Below are 24384 nucleotides of genomic sequence, written 5' to 3' on the forward strand. Positions count from 1 at the left end.
TACTGCTAATTCAGGGAACTGTGTTTTCGCATAAAGTGAGAGACGCTGAGGGAGGGAAGGAGAGGGAAAGGAAAGAAGGAGTGGTTTGCGTGATTCCACACACAGCTGCTTATCTCTCTGTCCATTACTGTAGCGGTCCGATCAACAGTTGTCCTAGGATGCCCTGCCCTGTTTATTTCTTCACAAAGTTAGCCAGAAGGGTTACACAACCCTGTGTATGTGTGTGTGTGTGTTAACAGTCATGATTAAAGGAGTAGTTCACCCAAAAACTTTCGACATTTAGTTATTCACCATCATGCCATTCCAAAGACACCATGGCTGTCAAGGTCCAAAAATAAATAAAAATAAATTCATAAAAGTTGTCCATATGACTTGTGAGACATATGCTGCATTCACTATGTAGTAACTAACCTAATTTCGAGATGACGCGTGACGTTTTACTCTGAGCTATTCACATCGTTGGACTGGGAATTATGCATGAACACCATCAACGCCTAAATGTACAGAGGTCATGTGGTACATGTAGAAACTCTAGAACAGGGTTCCTCAAATCTTACCCTGGAGGTCCAATGCGCTGCAGAGTTTAGCTCCAACCCTAATCAAACTCACCTACCTGTAGTTTTCTAATGAACCTGAAGACATTGATTAGCATGTTCAGGTGTGTTTGATTAGGGTTGGAGCTAAACTCTGCAGCGCATTGGACCTCCAGGGTAAGATTTGAGGAACCCTGCTCTAGAACATTCCCAGCTTTCAAATTATAATTACCATGTCTACGAGGACGTGAATGCTTTTTACAAGTTGAAATCTCATAATTACGGCACAACATGGTTTGAAGGCACCTTTAAAATTCAACACAGCATGAAAATTCACTGTCTATTTCCTAAATGCATGTTATTGCTCTTATTGTGAAAAATTCATTTGTGCATAAGTTTCATTACATTATTTTTACCTCAATTTTTTTTGTCAAAATGTCTCAACTCGATCTTCCAACGAAATGTCAGACTTCCAGTAGGGATGTGACGTGAGGAAATTTCCCAACCGGTTAATAGACGTGTGACAACACCAGTAATACCGGTATCGCCAAGGGGTACGCTGGAATTTTCCCCTCTTTTCCACCTCCCTTTTAAATCACTTATGAATGCCCGGGCGACCGTGCGCATTTTACTTTCGCATTAGAATTAGCCGCAATTGCTTTCAATGCTGGGTTGATGATTATTCTTAATCAAAAACACAAAAACAAAACAGTACAATGACAAACTCACTTAAATTAGACATGGTGAACTTGTATTAACAAAACGAATAAGCACAGAAGCCTCAATCTTGTGGTGCACTTGAAGGTGTGTGTGTGTAAATTAGAAGTGTTTACTCCGGATGTTGCCACCTTCATCATGCAAAGTTTACAGATTGCTTCATTAATCTTTGCAGGTTCCCTTTTAGCATTGGGTTTAAATGCTTGAGTTGAAAGAACTGTAGCACCAGGGGCCAGTTGCATAAACCGTTAAGACTAGTCTTACAAGTTAGACATACATTTTTTTCTTTAAGACTGTTTATCATTTTTTTTTATCAGTTACATAAAAACATGGCCTAATTTGATACGAAAAGTAAGACTGAATGCCACTTGCCTAACTGCTAGTGGCTCATACTAGATCTTAAGACACTGTCTTAACATAATGGCTTAGTATATAGCGCTGAATATATACTGAGTGAGACTGTCAAGAACGCTTGTCTATTAGCATAGTAGGCGGACTAGTGTCCTCCTGTCCTCGGGAGTTCGTTCTCCGGAGTCAAACTTGGTAAGTCACAGACGCAAGTCAGAAGTTCGCATACGAAATATGCTATAAAACACCACTGCCTCATTTCATAAAAAAAAAAAAAAAAAAAAAAACTTAAACATAATAGCCACACAAATGTGGTTCAGGCAACGCGTAGTTAGGCTTACATTCATTATCTTATATATTTATAATAAAACGAAGTATAAAACACCCTGCCTCTTTTCGTTTACATTTAAAAAATAATATATTAAACATTAATATGTGGTTTAGGTAAGGTGACCAGATTTCTGAAATGGAAACCGGGGACATTTCCTATTTAAGAACACAAGTACAGACCATAGACAGTGGTACAGACAAGTACGCATATTGAGAGACGGCCAGAGTCTCAGATGTTTCTCCGTCGCTCTGCATACGTCATCTCCCTCATCGCTCTGATTGGTTTTAGGTCTATCCAATTGCGCCATTTTGGGCATTTTTTGAGGCATTTGAGCGACGCCCGTTGGTGACGCCCCTTTGGAAATTATTTGTCTATGAAGCTTTGCCAGACCATAACTCAGTTACTACTGAGAATGGTCTGGTTTTAACCAGGCTAGAACCGCCTGCATCGCGATGCATCGAAGAAACGATTAATTTCGACACCCCTATTTTTCAGATGCATTCGTATCAATCTACTGTATATCGATATAAACGGTATTGCCTCAATCCATATTGTTTCCAAAAAAATATATCAATATATCGTACAAACTCGATATACCGCCCAGCCCTACCTGGGGTAGACTCAGAACACGGAAAATCAGCTTTCTCTTGTTAAGCATTCCATGGCTGTGGAATGAATTTCAAGCTATTATTCCACTAGAAACAATTCCTTCTTTGAATATGTTTAAAAATGTATTGCAGTTTAAAATGAATGAATCATGTTGCTGTTTTAATTAATTTGTTGATTTCTGATGAATGTCTTTATGAATGTCTTGTGTGTTATAGGTTTATGTGAAATTTACTATGGCCATCTTGGCCAGGACTCCCTGGAAGAAGAGATTTATTTTAATCTCAATGGGACCTGGAAAAATAAAGGATAAATCAAATGTAAATTATTGCAAATAGGCGCTTTACATTTCGATTTGAAACCAATTCTTCCTCTATTGTCTTGTCAGTCAGTCATGAATGAAATCTGACTCCTGCTGCTGATCTGTGCTCTGCTGCGCCTCTCGTTCGGGTCATGCTGCATTGATCAGACGCTTTCAGTTTTTAACTGTAGTGTCTGTTCTCTAACTGAACTATAAATTATGAATTACTATAAAAAATCTAAACGACAGGCGGTGATGTAATCGGTGTGCGGCTGAACACTGTGTAACACCGGTAACATCCACTATCGCAGCAAGCCTAACTTCCAGCATTGTATACTGGATACTGCAATCATTTACTTTGCTTAAACCTCACCGCTAACTTACAATGCAAGCTCACATTCAGATCTGCCTCCATCCAAACAATAGACACAATAATGAGTGTACATCACAATACAGAAGATCTGTCACTACTTTCGTTTCAACTAGAAGCCACTATCAACTGTTTTTCCTTAAACAGATGGAGTTTAATTTAATTTATAAAATAAGTAATCTCACATGATGCTACACATTTATTAGGCTTAATCGGTGTAAGATCATACTTTTTTGTTGTTGTTGAGCCTTTTCTTTTCAGTGAACTGGTTGAGCTGGTTCACAAACTGGACAAACAGTTAATTCATGAATCTGAGTTCTGAACTCAGTGACTCAATAATCCGTTCATAACAGAGGAAACTTTAGAATTTATGTCTGTTCCTGTTCCTATGACTTGAGAAAACTTTTAATAAAGCACATAAGCCATATCGACCACTTTTAAAGGATTAGTTCTTAGTATTTTACTCACCCCCATCTCATCCAAGGTGTTTGTGTCTTTCTGTCTTCAGTCGAAAATAATTTTTTTGAGGAAAACCTTCCAGGATTTTAAAGGGCTTCGAAGGGCTTCAGAGGCTCTACACGATCCCAGATGAGGAATAGGGTCTTATCTAGCCAAACCATCAGTCATTTAAACATGTGAAGACTAATACAAACACCCTTTACCACAAAACACACCATCTTCAACTTCAAAACCGTCTGACATTGTTATTTTACCTTTTTTTTGTTAAAGGGCGTTTGTATTAGTCTTCACATGTGCGCTTTGTAAACACGGGGGCGGTACTTCTGCCTACGTCTAGTGTGACCTTTCCGACATGATTACGTAATCACTGATGCGCCGCGGAGCAGCGCAAGATGAGTAAATTAGCTTAAAAAGGTTTTTTTTTTTTTTTAATGGCAGATGGTTTCGCTAGATAAGACCCTATTCCTCGTCTGGGATCGTGCAGAGCCTCTGAAGCCCTTTGAAACTGCATTGATTTGGACCTTCATCATTTTGGTTGCCATTGAAGCCTATGATGTGGATAAAAATCCTGGAATGTTTTCCTCAAAAAAATTAATTTCATCTTTGACTGAAGAAAGAAAGACATGAACATCTTGGATGAGATGGGGTGAGTAAAATAGCAGGAAATTTTCATTTTGAAGTCAACTAATCCTTTAATGGATTTTTTTTTGTTAAAGTTTTGTTTTTGGAGCTTAAAGGGTTAGTCCACCAAAAATTAAAATTCTGTCATTAATTACTCACCCTCATGTCGTTCGACACCCGTCAGACCTCCGTTCATATTGCGCATGCGTCGCGGAGGCACACACGGAAGACAAGAACAAGTTGGATAAAGGTGTTATTTAGATTTTCTTTTGCGCACAAAAACTATTGTCGTCGCATCGTAAAATTATTGTAGAGTCACTGTGGTGAGATGGACTTTGTAACGACGTTTTAAGTGCCTTTTATGGGTCTTGTGAGTGTAAATGTACTGAATACAAATGGAGGCCTATCTGAAGCCTTTCTCAGCCATCAGCTTTCAACAAAAATATCTTCATTTGTGTTCCGAATATGAACGGAGGTCTTACGGGTGTCGAACGACATGAGGGTGAGTAATTAATGACAGAATTTTCATTTTTGGGTGAACTAACCCTTTAACATCTGTGGTCACTATGAGCTGTCATTTGTATGGAAAATATTTGCATACAGTTTTCCAAAATCTCAATTTGTTTTGTTTCACATAAGAAAGTAAGTCATGGGCTTGGAACGACATGAGATAATAACGTACTTTTAAAAGTTGAATTATTCCTTCATAGCATAAAGGTTATGTTAATATATCAAACAATAATGCCAAAGGGTAAGTAAATAATGCAGGGGTTATTAAAGGCTTTACCGTCTGGTTAACGCAGAGGGAACCACTTTTACGAGTTGCCAGTTGGGTTTACGCCACTGGGATTTTTCCGTGCGGTTTCCACGCCAACGCTGGAGAGGGCCAATAAGCAAAGTGGCCATTTTTACAGCCACAATGTAAAAGCTGAAAGAAAAAAAAAATAGCAGAACACCCATTAGGTATAATAGACCACGTCAGAGAAGGTGTCCCGCTCTGCGTCATGTGTTCCACTCTGCTGATGGTTTAAAGGATATGGAGAAAAGGGGGGCTCGGGTGGAACCCCCGGGCTCAAGGCATCTATTCTTTTTCCTACCGAGTATTTTGGAAAGGGGTTTCTATAACTACCCCTCAGGCCTGGGATTTGTAACATAATAGTAGCCAGCCAACACACAACCTCAAAAGAGAGCTTGATTGAATATTTATTTATACTATATAATGTTGGGTGGGAGTACTGGAATGGAAACAGGGTTCGCATACATGAACAAAAGCGCTTCTCACCTGTTTTGCGGGTTGACCGTACAGTTGACCCTAAATGGAGGGAGTGTTTGTGTGTTTAGGGTTTCCTTGTACTAGTAAAGGAAGACTGCCAATCCTTTCTGTGATGTATAAGAACTCATCACACAAGCCGCCATTGAAAGTTTTCAGATGAGGTTTTTAAAGATAGATTTCCCCCCAACATTTTTACATTAATGTATCCTTTTCATATACTTTCAAACCTCATATCATTGCAGAATACTCTTCTGTGGAAGAGTAATCTTAAGGACAATCTTTATCATACAACAACCTAGGGACTACAGTTATTAAGATCCCAAATTGTCTGTCAGCGAATCAGTGAATATTCACTTTATTTTATATATTTTGGCCTGTTTCTCATTCAAAGCTACTGTATGGGTTCAGGATAACTGAAATGTAGCTCTCAATATGTTGAATTGCATTTTGGTGTTAACAGATGTGGTCTCTATGAACTTGTAGTATAAAAAAAGAGGTGTTGGTAAACTATTCCTTTAAACTCGCCAAAGCACCTTTCAAACTTGCATATTGAATCGAATGTCATGCTGTACTGGTAGTCTAATGTAATATCTCCAGTGAAACATTTTTTCCAGTGTCCACCAATTGGATCCTGCCATGTTGTAATTGTTTAATCCTTATGTCCTCTGTGTACGGTCTTGTTTCCTTGGAAGTGATTTGGTTCAAATGCACTCCTTGACATCTTTCTCTGAGTTTTTGTGTATATTACCCAGCAGACTTTGTGCAATTACATCATGGCCAGCTGGGAAAAGGTTAACATGCATTTCACAGTTAACAGGACTGAAGACATGGGTTTCTTAACCGAAATACTCAAACCATATGGATATCTGCGCTGTTGCGCAAAACATAATCTTCTTGTTAAGTAATCATATATATTTAAACGCATTTAAAGTATTTACTTTGTAGCAGTATTTTTAGTTAAAAATGCTAAACAAAAATACATTTTAAGACAAGTAAAAACAAGAGTAGTTTTCATGAACTGAATTTATGTAATTTTTGACTGCTCTAGCGCCACCAAATCTAAGTGCAAAAGAGATTTATTTCAAACAAAAAATGCTAAATTAAATTTGTATTACGGTATTGAGAATTGGTGCAACTATGCAATTGTTAATTATTGATGTAATAATCTTTTAACTAAATATGAATCACTTCTGTTTTATCTCCTACCAAGGTTCAAACAAGAAAAGAAACCACTTGAACCAGCGGGTGAAAAAGCCAGATTACAAAGTGGCATACATTCAACTGGTGAGTGTTATCTTGTCATCACACTTGAAAGTGTCAGACATGCATTGTGAACATTCCTATCTGTTCTTGTGGTCCCTTCTGGCCATCTTGATTTTCTGAAAGTGCCCCCATCATTAGCACAGGACAATTCAAAGTGAAGGGCGTCAACTGTAAAATAACTTTTCAGGACATTTTTTGATTGGAGGTGCCTGGGTCAGATGCATTTGAGTTATTAAACAAAACAAGACACCCTTGAGAAATGCTTGGGCATTTGAGCCCCACGTTTTTGTTGCTTCTTTGTTTTGAGGGCCTGTCACAACTTATGTTCCTTAAAACAACCCTGAGGCACAGGTACTCTTTGATGCAAAACCCTCACCTTATTGTGGTCGACTCCCTGAGTCCCAGCACTGCTTGTTTAGCTTCTGTCTCTCCCACACATTCTCCCCTGCCCTCCTGAGAAAGTTAGTTTGGTTTCTGGCTTTGGCCAAGAAGGCAAAAGGTCGTCTTTGGTTACACGCCAGATTTTATGCAGGGATTATAGTGCAGAGTTATGTTCTCAGAGAGCTATGGTTATTGTTATGGGTGGATGGGAGAGTTGTTTCTTGGGGCATCAGAACGTTAACGTTGGTCGCGATCCAGTGGCGAACCACACTGCTGGGTTCACACCTGCATTTGGGCTGAGCCCTGGGCTGTTGATACCGACTGTGTTTGAAGTATGCCAGAGTGAAAATACTTTAATCTGAACTTCTTTGATTCATTTGCAAAAGCTGCTTTTGTTTTTTTTTTAAATGGTTTTTGGTTTGTGAGAGAAAAATTAGTTCATTTTTTTTAGCCATCAATCAAGGCAGGGATAAATAATTAAAGTTGTCAAAACAGAGCAGCTTGTAATAGGATACATAACCAAAATGCAAATTAATATTTAAAGGTGAACTTCCTCTTGTCAAGACTTGAATGACTTCCTATGTGGCTTTGCGCCGTCTATTTAACCTTCTCATAAACCCAGTTAGGGACTTGGATCTGGAGAATTACTGCATCCTGTTCCTAACATTTGTCTTCTTTCAGATACAGTGCCATATTTGCTTAAACCTTTCAGGAGAGAATCACTTCCTTGTTGTTGAATCTTTCATAAAGTCATGCTTATTTATGTGTGAATAACATGCAAGCTATAAAATCTCAGACTGTGGCAAAAAAACACTGATATGAAACCAAATTTCCGGCCTTTTACTTCTCCTCCAGCAGGTCTGCAAAAAGAAAAAACACTGCCCAAGAAAAGCCCTCCTTTCTATTCAGTGGTGGGTAAAAACAAGATTGTTCCTAATTGACACCACATGTGGGGGAGTGTTCTGTGGTTGGATACCCTCAATGGTTCCCCCCGCCGGCCCATCCCCCAACACACTACATCAGCTAATATTCCAGAGGCAATACAGCGAAGAACGCTCTCTACAACTCCCCTTTCTCTGAACCCCCCAGATTTTACAAACTCCAGGCTCGTAGAAAAAGTTGTGTTTTAGTAAGGTTCCTTGACGGCCACTCTCTCATCAGACCTCCCCACAGTGGGGAGGAGTGTGAAGGAGAGAGAGTTCATTAAGGAGGATGAGGGGGTTGCAGATGGAGTCAACACATGAAGCGAGGTGAGTGAGGGCACCATGGAGCCGTGCCAGAACAGGGAGGTCCAGACAGGGGTCAGGGAAATCTTAAGCAACATAAAGTCTTGAGACGATATCAAAGCTTTGCATAGGACTGCTTTGCAAGTAACGCAATGATATCCTGTGCTTCTCTTTGCAAGGCCGTGCCCTGTTTGGTCCCGGTATAAAGGTTCTGTTTGTTGATGTGGTGTCTGTAGTTTCCCTGGCTGGCATAATGGACATTGCACGTTATCGTGTAGACAGAATCACATGCCCCCTGCACTGAGGATTTCACTGATCTATACTGTGATATACATTTTATGACTTTTGACCACATACATCATTGAAACACTTAATTCCCCCACAAAGCCAAGTTTTTGTGGGAACACTCAAGTTTGCCCATTTGTTAACGGCAACAGTTTATTTTCATCCCCCCTGCCTTTTCCACTAGGGACTTGTTGCAAGCATCGGTGTTTGGCAAGACAAGGTAACTGTTGTTGGTACTAATGGATGTTTGTTGTTGTTTGAGAGCTTGTTGCTGAGTCGTTATTTTTTCGCGCCGTGTTTCGGTCTGGATCAGCTGGTAGCCAGGCTACCTTTCAGATCGGATCGCAATGTTCCACCTGAACTTGTGAGCACACTCTGCTCAATTACCACCGAACAAAACTGACTGAAACTCAACCTTGCTAAGGCATACTATTATTTTTCTATTCAAATGGGTTCCTTCCTGTTACACACATTTCCCCCACCGTAATACCCTGCACAAATTAACACCCTTGCAATTTTTGATGGCTTGTGAAAGTTCACATTGTGATCTTATCAACACTAGATGGCAACGTTTGGCTTCAGTGGTGTTGATTGTAGGACCCTACAACGTTGCCGTCATGTGTTCCTTCCAGTTCAGAGTACTGTAAGCCAAAGTAATGAAAGAAGAAAACGGACATGTCTATAAGTAATTCACGTGTTGCATGCCTTAAAACATGTTTTGAAATCTTGATTGATCAGGTTTATAATTGTAGAATAGAAAAGATACAAGGTAAGTTTGTCATTGTAGAATTAAAGAAGGTACAAGGCAAGTCTGACATTATTGAAAAGAAAAGCTACTAGTTAAGTTTGTATTCTAGAGCATGTATGAGGTAATGTTTAACAAAAAAAAGGTGTGATTTTAATACATTTGTTATTGTAGATTAAAACGTACCTGGTAAATTTAGCATTTATTTCAATGTTGGAAAAAACACATTGACGCCATTTAACATTTGAATTGGGTGTGCATGGTAGGGCATTTTTAGGAAGAATTGTCTTTTTTACTACCTTTTTTTAATTACAAATGTACAGTATTTCATCCACCAAAATGACTTTCGAAAGGCTGTGTTCGGATGAAAGAAACACAGCATGAATAATGGAAAGGCCAGCGGGGTCTCTGGCATCCTGTTTGAAGAAAATACACACACACACTCAGCTCCCCAGTGTACGTCAACTACGAGACAGCCTCTGTGAGTGCCAGCAGACGCAAAGCAAAAGAGATGATATTGAAGCTCCTCCCTCCATCTCCACTCCATGGTCCTTTATAAGTTGTGTGCTGTGTATTTCTTGCACTTCCTTCAAGTCAGTCATCATAAAACCCCCTGATTATGCCTGACCTTTTCCCACCCCATTACTGTTTTTATCAGTCTCTCAATGTCCAGGCACCACCCAGCTTTATTTCTGTCAATTTTTCAAAATAAACTACTCGGATACTAGCCATGCTTTTCCTGTTATGGGACCACCTCCTCAATTTTCCTGCTACTTCTATCTCTGTCTCTGGCTTTCCCTTTCCCACTCTATTTTTTGTGTATTTTGTACACCGGAGATTTAGGGAGAGGTTCAGGACTCTATATGTGAAAGTAGGGTTTATCTTCGATTGCTGTTGACAGGGTCCAATATCCTGGGGAACCAAAAAATAGCCAGGACTAGGGCAGGTCTGAACAAGTCGAATGGTCAACTGTCATCACTGCGATCATGGAATGAGTGACTCAGTAGCTTAAAATGACATAAGGGCTGATACCATTCTGAATGGAGACTTTCCTGCCCCTTCCTTTAGACTGACCACTTGGCTTGACTGTAATGATTTAACAAGCCAGAGTATGTGCCAGCCAATTGTCTACGCCAGTGTGTACGAGAAACAGTTTCCCAGTTGCAGTGGAAACCTGCTTCTGTTTTACAGTAAGGATACCAAAACGTCTGGCTTATAGCTGTCCTCATTGAGGAAATATAATATGTTTTGTTTAATTTTTCCCTCCGCACACTTTTCCTTGGCGTTGAAGATTCATTAGAGTGGTTTTGGGAACAAAGGCTCTGGACCCCCACATATGTTTGGCAGGGTAGCTGCGTCTTGGCACGGGGAACACATTGCATGAATCATGTTCTCTACTGCTGTGGCCAGTCAGGTTTTGACAGCTGGGGCACTGTACCCATGCCCAAAGGAAGTGTTTATGCACAAACGATGGTCCTCTGCTGGGAGGCAGTCAAGGCGTCAGAGTGAAGCAGGGCAGACAGACTGGCAAGGGCCCAGCTGGGCCTCGGCTGGGCCAGATCCTTCATTCTCTCTGAAATGCTTTACATTAGCGCATAGAGGGAGCAACAACTTTGGACACAAAGAGTGACCAGTGCTCTTTGTGTAATAAACGTGCCTTATTTATCCCATTCCATACCTGTAGTAGGCATTGTCTTCAGTTTCCAAGACAAAGAATTGCTGCTTTGAGTTACGAATGTCAAGTTTTTTTGTGTTCTAATGTTGCTGGTAGATGGTTTTATCCAAAGCAACTTACATTGAAGGTATACAATTCATGTGTTCCCTGGAAATCCCTTTGTCAAATTCAGATGAAATATAAAATGCTAGAATAGTCTCAAATAGTTCCATTGTTTTTACACGTTTCTCGGATTGTACATAGGCTGCATTCCACTTAAACACAATCATACTTTTACATATAAACAAACCCATCCACATAGCATTTTGTTGGTCAGTGTGGTTTTAGGTCGCACCAAATTTGCGAGTTTATTGGGATGGAGTAGAGGTCAAGCCCTCATTGAGAACATCCGACTCCTCCCTTGTGGTCAAGTCTGGGAGTTTTCCATTTGTTTGTCCCAACCTGGGTCTTCACTACTGAGACTAGCCATGGAATTTCTGTCTAGCCATATAACTGCCCTGAACTTACCACTGTGATTCGCTAGAACCATTAAAGCTACAAATCATCTCTTTATCAGGACTGTCCCACCTCTTTTGGCTTGATTCATTTTATTTTATTGTATAGTATTTTATTATACAAGCAGGCTTTCCAAAATGTGTCCTCTTCATATTCCCATAGATGAGGGGAGAAGAAAAAACACACTTGACAGTGTGTGTCAAGACCAAGAGATATGAGATATCTCAGAGCAGCCAAATATCTGTGGTTAGTGAGTATTGGTTGTCAACTAAGACTGTAGACTCAGAGGAAGTAGCAGTGTGGCCCACCCAGTGAGACTGGCAGAGAGAGCTGTTTACAAGCATCTCCATGCATTTCCTGCTCTCCTGTATGGTAATGAACTTGTTAATAGACTTCCAACATTAGGCAAATATGCCCTTGTCATTAAACATCCTGAAAATGCAGTCACCATACATAGAACAGATTTATGCATTTTATACATCTGGCTTTTCTTAAGTCCTTGGTGCAAAATAAATCACAATTGTTGTGGTTTCATTCTTGCAGCTGCGATTGGCCGAAGAGAAAAATATATAAACATGAGAAGAAAAATGAATGTATCAGCATCGGAGATATCAGCATCAGCAGAATGGTCTTGATACCATTCTGGCAAAAGGGTTTTGCTAATGAACTTGATAGTACATTTGACTATTACAAACTCTTAGTTGATATTCCCTAAACAGTTCATTCTGTTTTCTTCTTGTGCTTGCTAGTTTTTTGCTAGAGAGAACTTGTTTTTTCTTCTCCCCTCATCTATGGGAATATGAAGAGGACCCATTTTGGAAAGCCTGCTTGTAAATTGGAGCTTCTGCTTCTGTCTAATAGTTCAGCCATCATTGTCAAAGAGCAAGCAGTGGAGATAAGGCAGTGACTAAAGAGGAGAGGGTGGTGCTTTATGTACGGAAACCCCATCTACTGCTAATCCTTTCAGACTGGCCCAAGTCATGCCAGCTGTTCCTGTTTGACTGATCGTGGAAGTGATTGTGGGATGTGAGTCACTAGAGTTCACCAAGAGTACTACTGTTAGGGCGGTTGCTTACTCTAAGAATCTTTAAAGGTGGGCTATATAAATCAGATGAAAGTTGAAGTGTGTTATTTCTCTGACACTATCATCACCAAATGTAATTGCCAAAATAAGGACTGCTTTTAAAGAGGTTCCCTGAACACTCCCCTTCCACCTTTGCTTGGCATTTTTTTATAAATGCATTTTTACAATAGAGTGATGCAGGTATGACATCACTTTGTAGGCAAAACGCGGAAGTGGGTTAGCATTTTAGCACTTCCAGTTGCCTCGTCCCAAAGTCGATGGATTTTTGGCTGAACGGCTGAAATAAGGTCTGTGGTGAACACAAGCTCAAGACACTTTCACATTTTATTCTACCCCACTCGTGATTTTTTTTTAAGGCTATTAAACCACTCAGTTGTGAGTTGTGCTTGCCTGTATACTATTTGCCACCACAGTGTTGGCTGTCAACAGTCCCAATATTTTCTAATTGGTGTCCCTAGCGGTTCGTAAGGTGTTCTGGGACAGGAGGATTGCTTGGATGTTGCTAGATCGTTACTATGGTGTTCTCAGTAATTGCTCGGGCATTATTTGGTGGTTGCTTACAGACTCAAGCCCACCCCCAAGTTTATATGATATTTTAGTTGCCAGATTAGACTGAAGATCAACAATTTTAACAAGTACCAATAACACACCTGTCTTCACAAACCATGGTGCAAAAGATTCAAATGAAACTAAATGATTTTTTTCCTGTTCTTTTTTACCTGCTTCTGACATGGCTGTTTTTCAGCTATTAACTAATAACCTCTCTTGCTCACAAGGGCTCAGAAAGCATGTCTATTCCTGATGTTAAGCCACTCAATGTACAGTTTATGGTGTAAGTTCAGGGCCTGAATTATAGAGGGATAGGGGAGGGAGGGTTAGTATAACAGAGACAGAATTTGGGCTGAACCCAACAACAACATTTTTGTTCCATGCTTTATGCAGAGTTCAGACGGCACGATTTTCAAACTCGTCGGAATCACTGCTCTTTTCACACTACATGTCTATCTGGGGTAGTGTTCAGTTGCTGTGGTGTTCACACTGCACGATGGAAACAACGCGAGATCACACGTGCGTCAGACTGGAGTTCTCGCGCAAGATTGGAATTGTTATTAAAAATGATTGACTGCAGAAAGTTTGCAATCCAAATTGTCTGTGTGCTGATTTTCAGCAAAAAGGAGAAAAAGAAAAAAAGATTATGGCGGAAGAAATGATAGTGTTCTGGAAAGAGAGTTGGAAGTAAATAAATAATGTTTCAATGGGCTGGTCAAGCAGATGTTTGTGCTTTGTTTCTGTTTGATATAGCAGTAAATATATCTATTAAAATACAGATATTCTGGTCTATAACTCCTCCCCGAACTTCCTGCTGCCCTATATCTTGCTGTCATTGGCTGTAAGTCATCGCAGATGTCATTTTCAGTCAGAACTCATCTCACACAGCAGGAGTTTGAATCCCCGACAGGTCCAGATATTTAGCATGGCAAATATCTCGCGGGCGTCGGCGACTCATCGGCGATTCTCTCGGATCACGTCTTTGATCATTCACACTGCGTGATTGTCACAGATTTGCCTATGATTTCGGGCATTTGTCGGCGATTTCGCCAAACCTGTCGGCGAGTCAAAATCGGGGTAAAAATCGTGCAGTCTGAACTCGACATTGGTCTTCCTTTTTCCTATAATCTTTTTTTTTTTTTTTTTACACTGGGGTTTGGGGCATGTCAGTGCCCAATCAATGCTTTCTGCACTTTTCAGGACTATATATTACATTCTATTCCTAAAGACTACTTGTCTACATTTCCGTAATATTACACAATAAAGCACTGCGTTTACATTTTAAATGGTAATATTAATGTTGTTCTCCTTGTTAAATCAAACAGGGAAAGTGCTCGCCGTAGCCTGAGAAAAGAGTTTGTACACATATGCAAACGTTTAAGCTGACCATAATGTACTTTTTATTAGGGGTGGGAGAAAAGGTTGATGCATCGTGATTCGTTATCCAACGATTCAGAATCGATTCTGTGTTCAATTCAAACGGCCACTTCACCACTGTGTGCGCGGCCGCTCACCGGCCAAACAGAAAAACCCGTTGATAGGCGAACGATCGTATGCTGGTGAATTGGCTTCGTTTAAGATAAAATGGACAAACTACGACCTGCTCAGGGGCGTCGCACCCGTGGGGACACTTTTCCCGGTGAGAGGGTTCAACACCCGCACGCTTTGACTTACAGCAGTCGCTCCTCCGTTTCTCTGGCCGTTCTGGGCCTGCGGCTGCCTCCCCATTTCAAAAATGTATTTTGCTTATTAAATGCAAAGTTTTTAATTTTAAAAGCATTTCTAAATTAAGTTCGTATTTCCAACAAACGAAATTCTGAGCCAAAATAACGAAGTGGTGCTCAGGTAGGCTATAAGGCGCTTTCCTTGCCATTAATGCTTAATAACACTCCTTTCCGATACGGTGGCCGGGACATAAACCTACTAACATTCGTGGCATAATTTTTGGATTGACTTATCGAATATTGCTGAACTACTGCACATTGTTTCAAACGAATTGGAAATTCTGAACAAAGACTTCATTTTGGTGGGTGATTCGTTAAATGCCTCTAACTGTTGCAGCTCGGCAAGTTTTCTCATGTGAGATGTTATGCGCACACACTGAATTTGGCTTTTCTTCTGCATTAGCCTATGTTTTAAAGATTTTTTTGTGGCTCTAACCAAAGTAAACTTTTTTTTTGCTTTAAAGACATTTTGTTAACATTTTGTGAAACATGTTCAAATGTTCTAAAGAAACTGAAAAATTGTCACATTTAGTTGTAAATTGAGAACTGTTTATTCTTAATGATTGTTTTTTGCAATTTTATGGCTTACTATGTTTCATTAGAGCTTGTTAATCTTGAATATAACATTGTTAATAAAATAAAAGTATTGAAAGAAATCTTCATAATAATTTTTAATATGGCAATTCTGTCAAACAGATATTCTAACTAAAAACAAAACTCAAATTAGCTCCAATTTTGGTTAAAATGTAAAGTTCATGTATTTGCACAGCAGGATAATTAGTTACCAAAAATACATGTTAAGAATCGTTTTGGGAATCGGATCGTTACTCCCAGAATCGGAATCGGATCGAATCGTTAAGTGCCTTAAGATTCCCACCCCTACTTTTTATAGTACTTTTATAGGTATATTAATGTTTTGTTTATTCCGAATATGTTGGACAATCATGGGGTGACTTGTTTTTGTTAATCAGCCCTCTCTCTGTCAGGGCTAAAACATCCAAACTTTTGAACTCCACTCTTGGATTGTCATGCGAACGGGTCTCCCTGCCAGTCTTCAGTCACAGTGTCTTTTTTTTGTTTTTTCAAGGAGAGTTTACTACAGGTGAAGGAACAGACATTTTTGGCATCCATTTTAGTACTCTGTTACTAAGGTCCTGTTTTTAATAGGTTTGGTTCTTGTACTTTCACTTGGCTGGACTCTGTGTTTATAGTGTGGGGTTTTGCATTTCTAGTTGGTAGGGATGGAGCGCCACTGCAGAGTTTTGGAGGCCAAAATGTTGTTGTTTTTAGTTGCATTTGGGGTTTTTTCTCTCCTTTTTTTCTTTCACTATTCTTTGGTTATTTTGCACACTTTAAAGAACAGGCCAAAAGAAGAGATCATCCCAATAGAAGCATTTATATCGGAAAGGCACTGCTTTTCATTAGCTGTCAACTCACTGCGATCCCTGTTTACTTCTGCTGTTGCCACACCTTGTTTTATCTTTGGAACAACATTGATGATCTCTGGTATGGAGGAGGAATAACAGCACATTGTCTCTCTGCTGTCATATATGACGCCTATGCCCCCTTCCTGTCTCTTCAATACAATTTACATTTGTTCTATAAGGACCAGGCCCCTGAGATATGGTGATTATTTCAGGGGAAGTGTTAGAGAGCTGAGCTCCAGAAAAGGTCACAGTGTTCTGTCCAGTGAAGAGAAGTTGATGAACAATTTATTTTCTTTGTACGTTAAAATCAAGCAATTGTCAAGCACCATACCCCCTACCGACTTGATGAAAAAGAAAATTCTGTCATCATTTACTCACCCTCAAGTTGTTCCAAACTTGATGAATTTCTTTCTTCTGCTGAACACATTAGAAGATATTTTGAAGAATATGGGGAACTATATACTTGATGGACCCCATTGACTTCCATTGTAGGGAAAAAATGGAAGTCAATGGGGTCCATCAACTGTTTGGTTACCGACATCTTTTGTGTTCAGCAGAAGAAAGACATTCATACAGGTTTGGAACAACTTGAGGGTGAGTAAATTGACGTAATAAAAAAAAAAATAGTTTATTCCCTTCCCTTCCCCCAACACAACTTGGAGCTGAAGAAGCCAAAATTAACAAAAAAAAATAAGTGACATGAAACCTGTTGCGAACCTATGTTTATGACAAACAGACAGACAAAAAAATCTTTATTTTCCTTTAAACCTTTAACAATTCCTGTGTTTCTTGTAGGCTCAGCAGCAAACCTTCCAGTTCCCAGATATCTTTCCTGAGAAGGATAAGAAGCTTGAGGAGGGCTCTGTTGAGGAGATGCAGGAGAAGTTCATGGAGGACGAGCGTCAGAGGCAGAAACCAGATCCCAGAAGAGGAGGAGTTACTGAATGGTTTGGCCTCTAGTCAGACAAGTGTTGAATGAAGAATGACTTCAGAGAGGCAACAGCTGAATGAAGAATGTGGTGTATTGTAGATTATGCATTTGTGCAGGAAGAGCCATTTACAGTGATCTGACTAAAGTCCATAGAGGGCCGTTTGCAGTGATCTGATCTGACTCGATGGAAAGACAGACTGCCTGAGAGAAGGCTTGGAAACCCATTACTCCAATAGAATCATGTGCTCTGTCAGAAAATACTAATGTCTACAAAGCATATGATCACTCCTGAGCATCTGCCTTGTCATGAAAGTCAGGTTATGTTCGCCTCCCACAGGTCTCAGAAACTTGCTTGAACAAAGGTCTTCCTTGCAAAGTTCTTAAACATACACGGTTCCTTTTGTTTAAAGTTTGTCCAATTTCTTTTTTTCCTTTTTCCCCTTGCGGATCTTCAAGACAGTTCATGAACTATTTGCGGTAAAATTGTCAATCTAATGAAGTGACTCCAGTTCTTCATGCAAAAAAAAAATACTGTTAATGCTTTTTTTTAAAAACCTGCATACTTCAATTCCAATAAAACAGTACAACATGACTTGTTTTTGTGTTTTCTCTCTAGAGTTAGCTATTCCCCACAGATGTGTTGGATAACCACTTGCCAGTTTTCATACCAGAGAGGCTTACCTCACCCAGCCAACCTGGTGTTCACCAGGGAGAATGTCAATATTGATAACATTTGCCCACTGGTGTGTGCATGTACTCAAGTACCCCCTGCATTGCAATAAAGCATTTTGATTTAAGGCAAAAAAATGCCCTGTTAGGGAGCAGCTGGAAAACAAAGAAAGAACCCTGGATTTTTGTCCAGTATCCTCATTGCTTGAATGAATGAGGAGAGTCCACGTTATATTCGGGAAGTCTTGCAATGGTTGCCAAGGTTGGCCCCCTTCGTCCCAGCATCCCTCCCCTCAACAACCCAATCAACTCCCCTTCTCTTGCCCAAACCTTATAAAAACCTTGAAACACAATGCATTTAACTGAACTTTACACACACAGCTGGCACAGATTTCCTGATTTGTTAACATAATGTTCCTAACACACTGATTTTGGCCATAATGTTCTGGATTTGGGAAGCCTTGGATCCTTGATCTCAGACCAGCGGTAATAGGAATAATATGGTTGCTTTCCAGGATTAATGCTTTGTTTTTAAATCGGTGCTCCCCTACTGGTGATAAAAACAAAATGTGACATTAGAATTTAGAGGGTTAGGGAAAAGAATGCCAAACTGAGGGATCATGGGAGATGCATCATTATTGAAACCTAGGCACACATGCTCTCTTTTCCCTTCTAATCTCCTTTGTAACCTTCTCCGTTCTTTAATGTCTTATGAAATTGACAGTGTGAGCCGTGTTCGCTGTCCGTCCATGAAAAGCTAATGGAAGAGGGCTGAATATTTAAAACAGAATCTCTTTGCCTTTCCTTTTCATTCAGGCTCTTGTAAGAAAAGTGGGCATGACCCTGTTTTTTATGCCAAGGTTGGAACTGACGTGACATCATTGGCTTAAGATAGAAGATGACGCATACAAAACTCGGTGCACTCCCATTACTAGCAATAACATGAGATTGACAGTTTGTAATGCCTCCTTAAGATTGAGCAAATGGGCCGATTTTGGGCCAAATCTTTGGCTTCATGTGAGTGCATACCTGCAAAGTGTCTTCTAGTAGGGAGTATCTTTAAGCTTTCTCCAAATACGCACTACTCGGATGACCTATTACAAACTCTGTAGCTTGTTTCTCTCAGAGAAGTAGAATTTGTAAGATCTATCAAAAAAGATAAACTAACCTTTTCAACAATATGAATACATCACGTTTATTGTCCATTTAATAAATGTAAGCTTTTGCAATCACCCTGTGTGGTCTGCTATTTCTTACTGTAATAGGGGCTCCGTCCCCTGAAAATAAAATATGTTGTCATTCTTGACTCATGGATGTGGCTGTTTTTCAGTGATACTTAAACCTTGGAGAGACACATCTGGGTCTTTAAAATAAACATCATCTCCCCACAGCTTCAAACCCAGCAGAATTTCTTGCTGACAACACTCATTTTAGTGTTGATCACGAAGCTAATGGGAGAGTTTTTGATTTTGGCGATCTTCAAGAGCTCAAGCAAATATATTGATTCTCCTTTAGTTCCAGGGAATGGTGCCACCTTGAGTGATCTCCAGCAAACAATGAAAAAAAAAAAAGAGAGTAGCTCCTCCTAAAAATAGCTGCGAAACAAATCTTGTGAAAAAAAAAAAAGCCCTGCACGCACTACACATTTTAGTGTCTCTGAAAGATGTTCTCTAAGACAGCCAGAGCAGGCCCGAGTGAGCGGGAGTATTGGACAGGAGCCATAGACATTCCTGACACCCCCAGGTTGCTGTTGGTTCATTTGAGCTCAGCCAATGCACTCTGTCACCCCACATTTTCTGTCGTGGCCTAGCGCACAAACAGCAGTGTTTTTAGTCCAGCTGGAAGCTCTGCTGAAGTGCCCATATGCACAGCTGTATTTAAAGGAGAGGTGCAGGGGAGGCGATCTTAGATTATGTCCACCATCCCATAATATTGATATACCATAGTATACAAATAACAATAGTAAAGGAACCCCCTCCCCCCCTTACGAAGGCTGTGAACAGCTGACTTGTCATATGGATAGCAGTAGCAGTTAGCAATAGCAGTTGTTTTGGTGCCGTACCATAACAGTTTGCCCAGATGGGTGCAGTGTTTTTTGAGAATCAAAAGAAGAAACAAACCCAACACAACTGTAAACCAAAGGTCCTTAAGATTTGGGACACAAAGCAGCTGTATATATGCTTTCAGCACCTGTTCTTCATTTAGTCAAACCTAAAGTTGATGCTGTTTTTTTTTTTTTTACAAAGAACAGGAAACGATCAAGATTTCTGGAAATGGCCGAAACTAGATTCAAATTCAGATCACCAGCGCATAAGCTCTACTGAAGCCAGATGCTACGTCGTTCCCATTAAACCACATTTACGACAATTATGTCTAACTTTGAGTATGTCAGATCTTTTCAATGAACTGGTTGATCAAGTTCACAAAACCATGCAGTCGAAATGATTCATTCATTCAACTCTCATTCAATTCAATTCTCAATGTAATTATTAGTGAATAACGACTTTTGAGCTGTTCCTTACACGAAGCTATCGTATGACTTCAGAAAACTTGAAATGTAGTGCATGAGTCATATTGTTATGATACTTTTATACGGCTTTTATGCCCTTTTTGAAGCTTGAAAGTGTCAGTATTCATTCATTATAAATGCATGAAAAAATTAACCAGTGTATTATTTAAAATGTCTCTTTTTGTGTGTTCCATTATAGGTTTGAAATGACTAAATCTTGTTCAGTTTGGTTCTGTAAGTACTATTTAAAGAATTAGTTCACTCCAGAATAAAAATGTACTGATAATTTTCTCACCCACGTCATCCAAGATGTTCATGTCTTTCTTTCATCAGTCGAAATTTTTTTAAGGTTTTTAAGGAAAACATTCCAGGATTTTTCTCTATATAGTGGACTTCTTTTGAGACCAACGGGTTGAAGGTCCAAATTGCAGTTTCAATGCAGCTTTAAAGAGCTCTACACGATCCCAGCCGAGGAATATGGGTCTTGTCTAGCAAAAAATAAAATAAAAATGTATATATTTTTTAACCACAAATGCTCATCTTACACTAGTTCTGTGATGTGCATCCACGACTTCATGCATTACGTAGTCACGTTGGAAAGGTCATGTGTGAAGTAGGCGGAATTACCGATCCAGTGTTTACAAAGTGAACGTGCAAAGACTAAGACAAATGCCCTTTAAAAAAAAGAAAAAAAAACGTAAAACAACGATGTCGGACAATTTTAAAGTTGGAGGAGAAAATTACTATTTCGCAATACCCTACCTTTTTGAACCGTCACGTGGATGCGCATTGCAGAGCTAGTGCAAGATGAGTATTTGTGGTTAAAAGAATATCATTTCTTTCTTATTTTTTGTTAGAAAATGACTTTGAAAATGAAAATCGTTTTGCTAGACAAGACCCTTATTCCTTGTCTGGGATCGTGTCAAGCCCTTAGAAGCTGCACTGAAACTGCAATTTGGAACCCATTAGTCCCTGTTGAAGTCCACTAAATGGAGAAAAATCCTGGAATGTTTTCCTCAAAATCCGTAATTTCTTTTCGACTGAAGAAAGAAAGACATGAACATCTTGGATGAGATGGGGGTGAGTAAATTATCAGGATTTTTTAAATTCTGGAGTGAATTAATCCTTTAAATTTATTAAAAATTTGGTTGTACAGGGCGGCACACACACAAAAAAATAAAGATTCTATATGGCACCAAAAATGGTTCTTCGTCGTAATCATAGAGGAACCACTTTTGTTGCTATATAGCACCATATCTTAACATTCTGTATATGGTAGTAGTGCTATTAAGCACCTTAGTCAAAGAACCGGTGAAGAACCACTGAAGCCCCAAAATTGGTGTTATAGAGCACTTAAAAAAGGTTCCCTTATGATTACGAGCCAAGAACCATTTTTGGTGCCATATAGAACCTTTTTTTTAGACTGCAGCATATTATTCAATACTCTTGAATAAGCAATAGTGATAACTGAATTAAACAGCAGTGTGTACGTGGCCAGTTGATTCAACACATCCTGCATTGATTTATTTCTTGGAAAAAAGCCTTCCAACCAGAGCTAGTAGGTCCCAAACATCAACTAATCTGTCAAATCTCTGAACTTTTGTATATTTGTTGCACATTTCAACACAGAAAAAGATGTCTGGAGGAATGGATGTCATGTCAAATGGGGACACTATTTTCTTTTCTTTTAACCATTGATGTGTTTGCAAGTTCCTGCATAGTGGTGTGCCTTAGAGGGGCAAATAATTTCCCTCGGCACCCCATTACTGCTTATCTGCAATCAACAATGCCTTATACCTACTGGGTGGTCTTTGTCTAAAGCAGCTGTTCAAGAAATGCATTTGCATTTTAAACAAGCTAATAATCATAATGAACTCAAAGAACAGGGGGTGGGGATTGTTTTGATGTGCTGAATGTGACAGAAGTGGGGCTAGAGTTTTAGGCTTGACAGTGCGTGGCCACCCAACCTGCTCCTTTGAAATACATAATCAATAGAAGGATACAGATGAGCGATTGGCAAAAGTCCTACCGTAGGTTCTCCTAATCCAAGGTTATGCCAAATGTAAGCTAGTTAAACTAGGAGCCTTAACATTTCACCTAAACAGGAGGATAATGATCTGAAGTAAGATCTTGTAAGACCTGAAAGGTTAATTGAATTACATCACTTCATATATTAGAGTCTGATTAAGTGATATCAGGCGGGAAATACAATAAATGTTTAAGAATTTCTTTTAGAGATTCTTAAACGTCTGAGAATGCTGTGGTTTTTGATTTAATGGATACGTGACGCCCCCCCTTGGCCTTACTCAAACAGATTGCTGGGAATAGTTTAAGCAGCACTGCATTGTTATTCACTGAAAGAACACACACACACACACACACACACACACACACACATCCTCTGATCTCATTCAAGCAGGACCAATAGGTGATTGGAATGCAAACCCCCTCAAGAGAATTGCATGTGTTTTTGTAGGGACGGTGTATGAATTCTACATTTTTGGAAACCTCAGCCAACCTTTTGCTCAGAGGGAAACCTTGTGATGTGTCCTGGTTTTTATTTGCGTCCCCTTCTGAAGATTGGTGCCTACCCTGGACTGATCCAAATGTGTGGCCTCAACCCACAGTGATCTTTAAGGACATATTTGTTTCTCAGGGAGGCATGCGAGGTGATGGCAAGACCTTTCCCCAGCCAGTGGGATGGGGTGGGGGGGGGGAGTGCCAAAACAAACTTCTTTGATTGCTTAGGGTCTGACCTTTCAACCCATTTTTTAAATGTCAAGCAGGCTGGAAGGGCAGGCGTGGGGGGTTCATGTGGTCCTCTAAGGCAAAAGCTCAAGGGCTTGGCACCAGGCCTCGCACAGATCCTGGATAATTAAACACAATAAGATACAGATCATTACTGACTCCAGAACTCCTGGTTTGTGGGCAGGGGAGTCTTGGAAAAAAAAGCCTTCCCGATTCAAATTGGTGCTTCTAATCAAGAGCTGCCATTCCTCAATCTCTAGTCTGCATAAACTTGATCCACAATTGCCTTTTTGTTTAAAACAATTGTGTGTTTGTTGATAAGATGCAGACAAAAGAGAGGAGGAGAAGAGGAGTTTTGCGTGTGTTGGATGAAGCAAGTATAAGAATGAGAGATGGGATGGCGAGAAAAAAACGACTGTGTTTGGGAGGGAGCGGGGGAAAGAGAAAGGGATTCTGTCCTCAGACCACTGGCGGTGTGGTATGGTTTGGGTTATTTTGCGGCTGAAGCCTTGAAAGAGGGAGGCGTAGCGGCTCGCACATACCCGCGGCACTCAAATGGATCTTCCATTGGGAGGTTTTAGGCTTCAAAATGGTTTCCTGTGACGTCGATTGTATGTTTGATTTGCGCTTTGCAGGGTTAGAGTTATTCCCTGGGGGGTAGAATCTAGCACGCTTTCATTTCCGCTCACCCAACAGCCAGCACAAAGTTGGCAGTGAGAAGCCTAGGGATTGTAAAGACAGATTTTCCCTTACTGTTAGAAGCACATTTTTTTGTTTTTCTGTAGCTGTCGCCGTTCCAAGACTTGTGCTTGCAACTTGATGAATTGTTCCTTATAATTGGACTGTTTTTTTGGCGGCTGGGGGTTTGGTATGGTTAAAAGAAATAAATTTAAAAAAAAAAATCACAATTCTTGGCCAGGGCGAAACGCCTCAGTACTAATTGCGCACAGTGGATACTGGATGGGAAATGGTTGCAGGAGAATTGAATCCAGGTTATGTTAGTTCAGCTGGCACTTTGTTGTGTGAAAAGCCATGCAGTCCCTGGTGTTGACATACGGTGCCCGGGAGTTAGCGTCACTTCTGTTGTCGTTGGAGTGAACGGGCTACTCTTTTG

At 40.0% G+C, this 24384-nt stretch overlaps 1 protein-coding gene across 1 annotated transcript in view; it reads left to right on the forward strand.

The window, feature by feature from the left end:
• The window catches only part of mrpl23 (mitochondrial ribosomal protein L23), a 29117-nt gene extending 11181 nt beyond the window's left edge, over nt 1–17936 (forward strand). The window contains exons 4-5 of the mRNA XM_079809875.1: nt 6770–6843; nt 17209–17936. Of these exons, the coding sequence (XP_079666001.1) occupies nt 6770–6843; nt 17209–17373 (239 nt within the window). The 3' untranslated portion in view covers nt 17374–17936. The remainder of the gene's footprint in view (nt 1–6769; nt 6844–17208) is intronic.
• Nucleotides 17937–24384: the final 6448 nt, after the last annotated feature.

The sequence above is a fragment of the Gobio gobio genome, assembly GCF_949357685.1.
Source record: "Gobio gobio genome assembly, chromosome: 25".
In the NCBI taxonomy this organism is placed as follows: Eukaryota; Metazoa; Chordata; class Actinopteri; order Cypriniformes; family Gobionidae; genus Gobio; species Gobio gobio.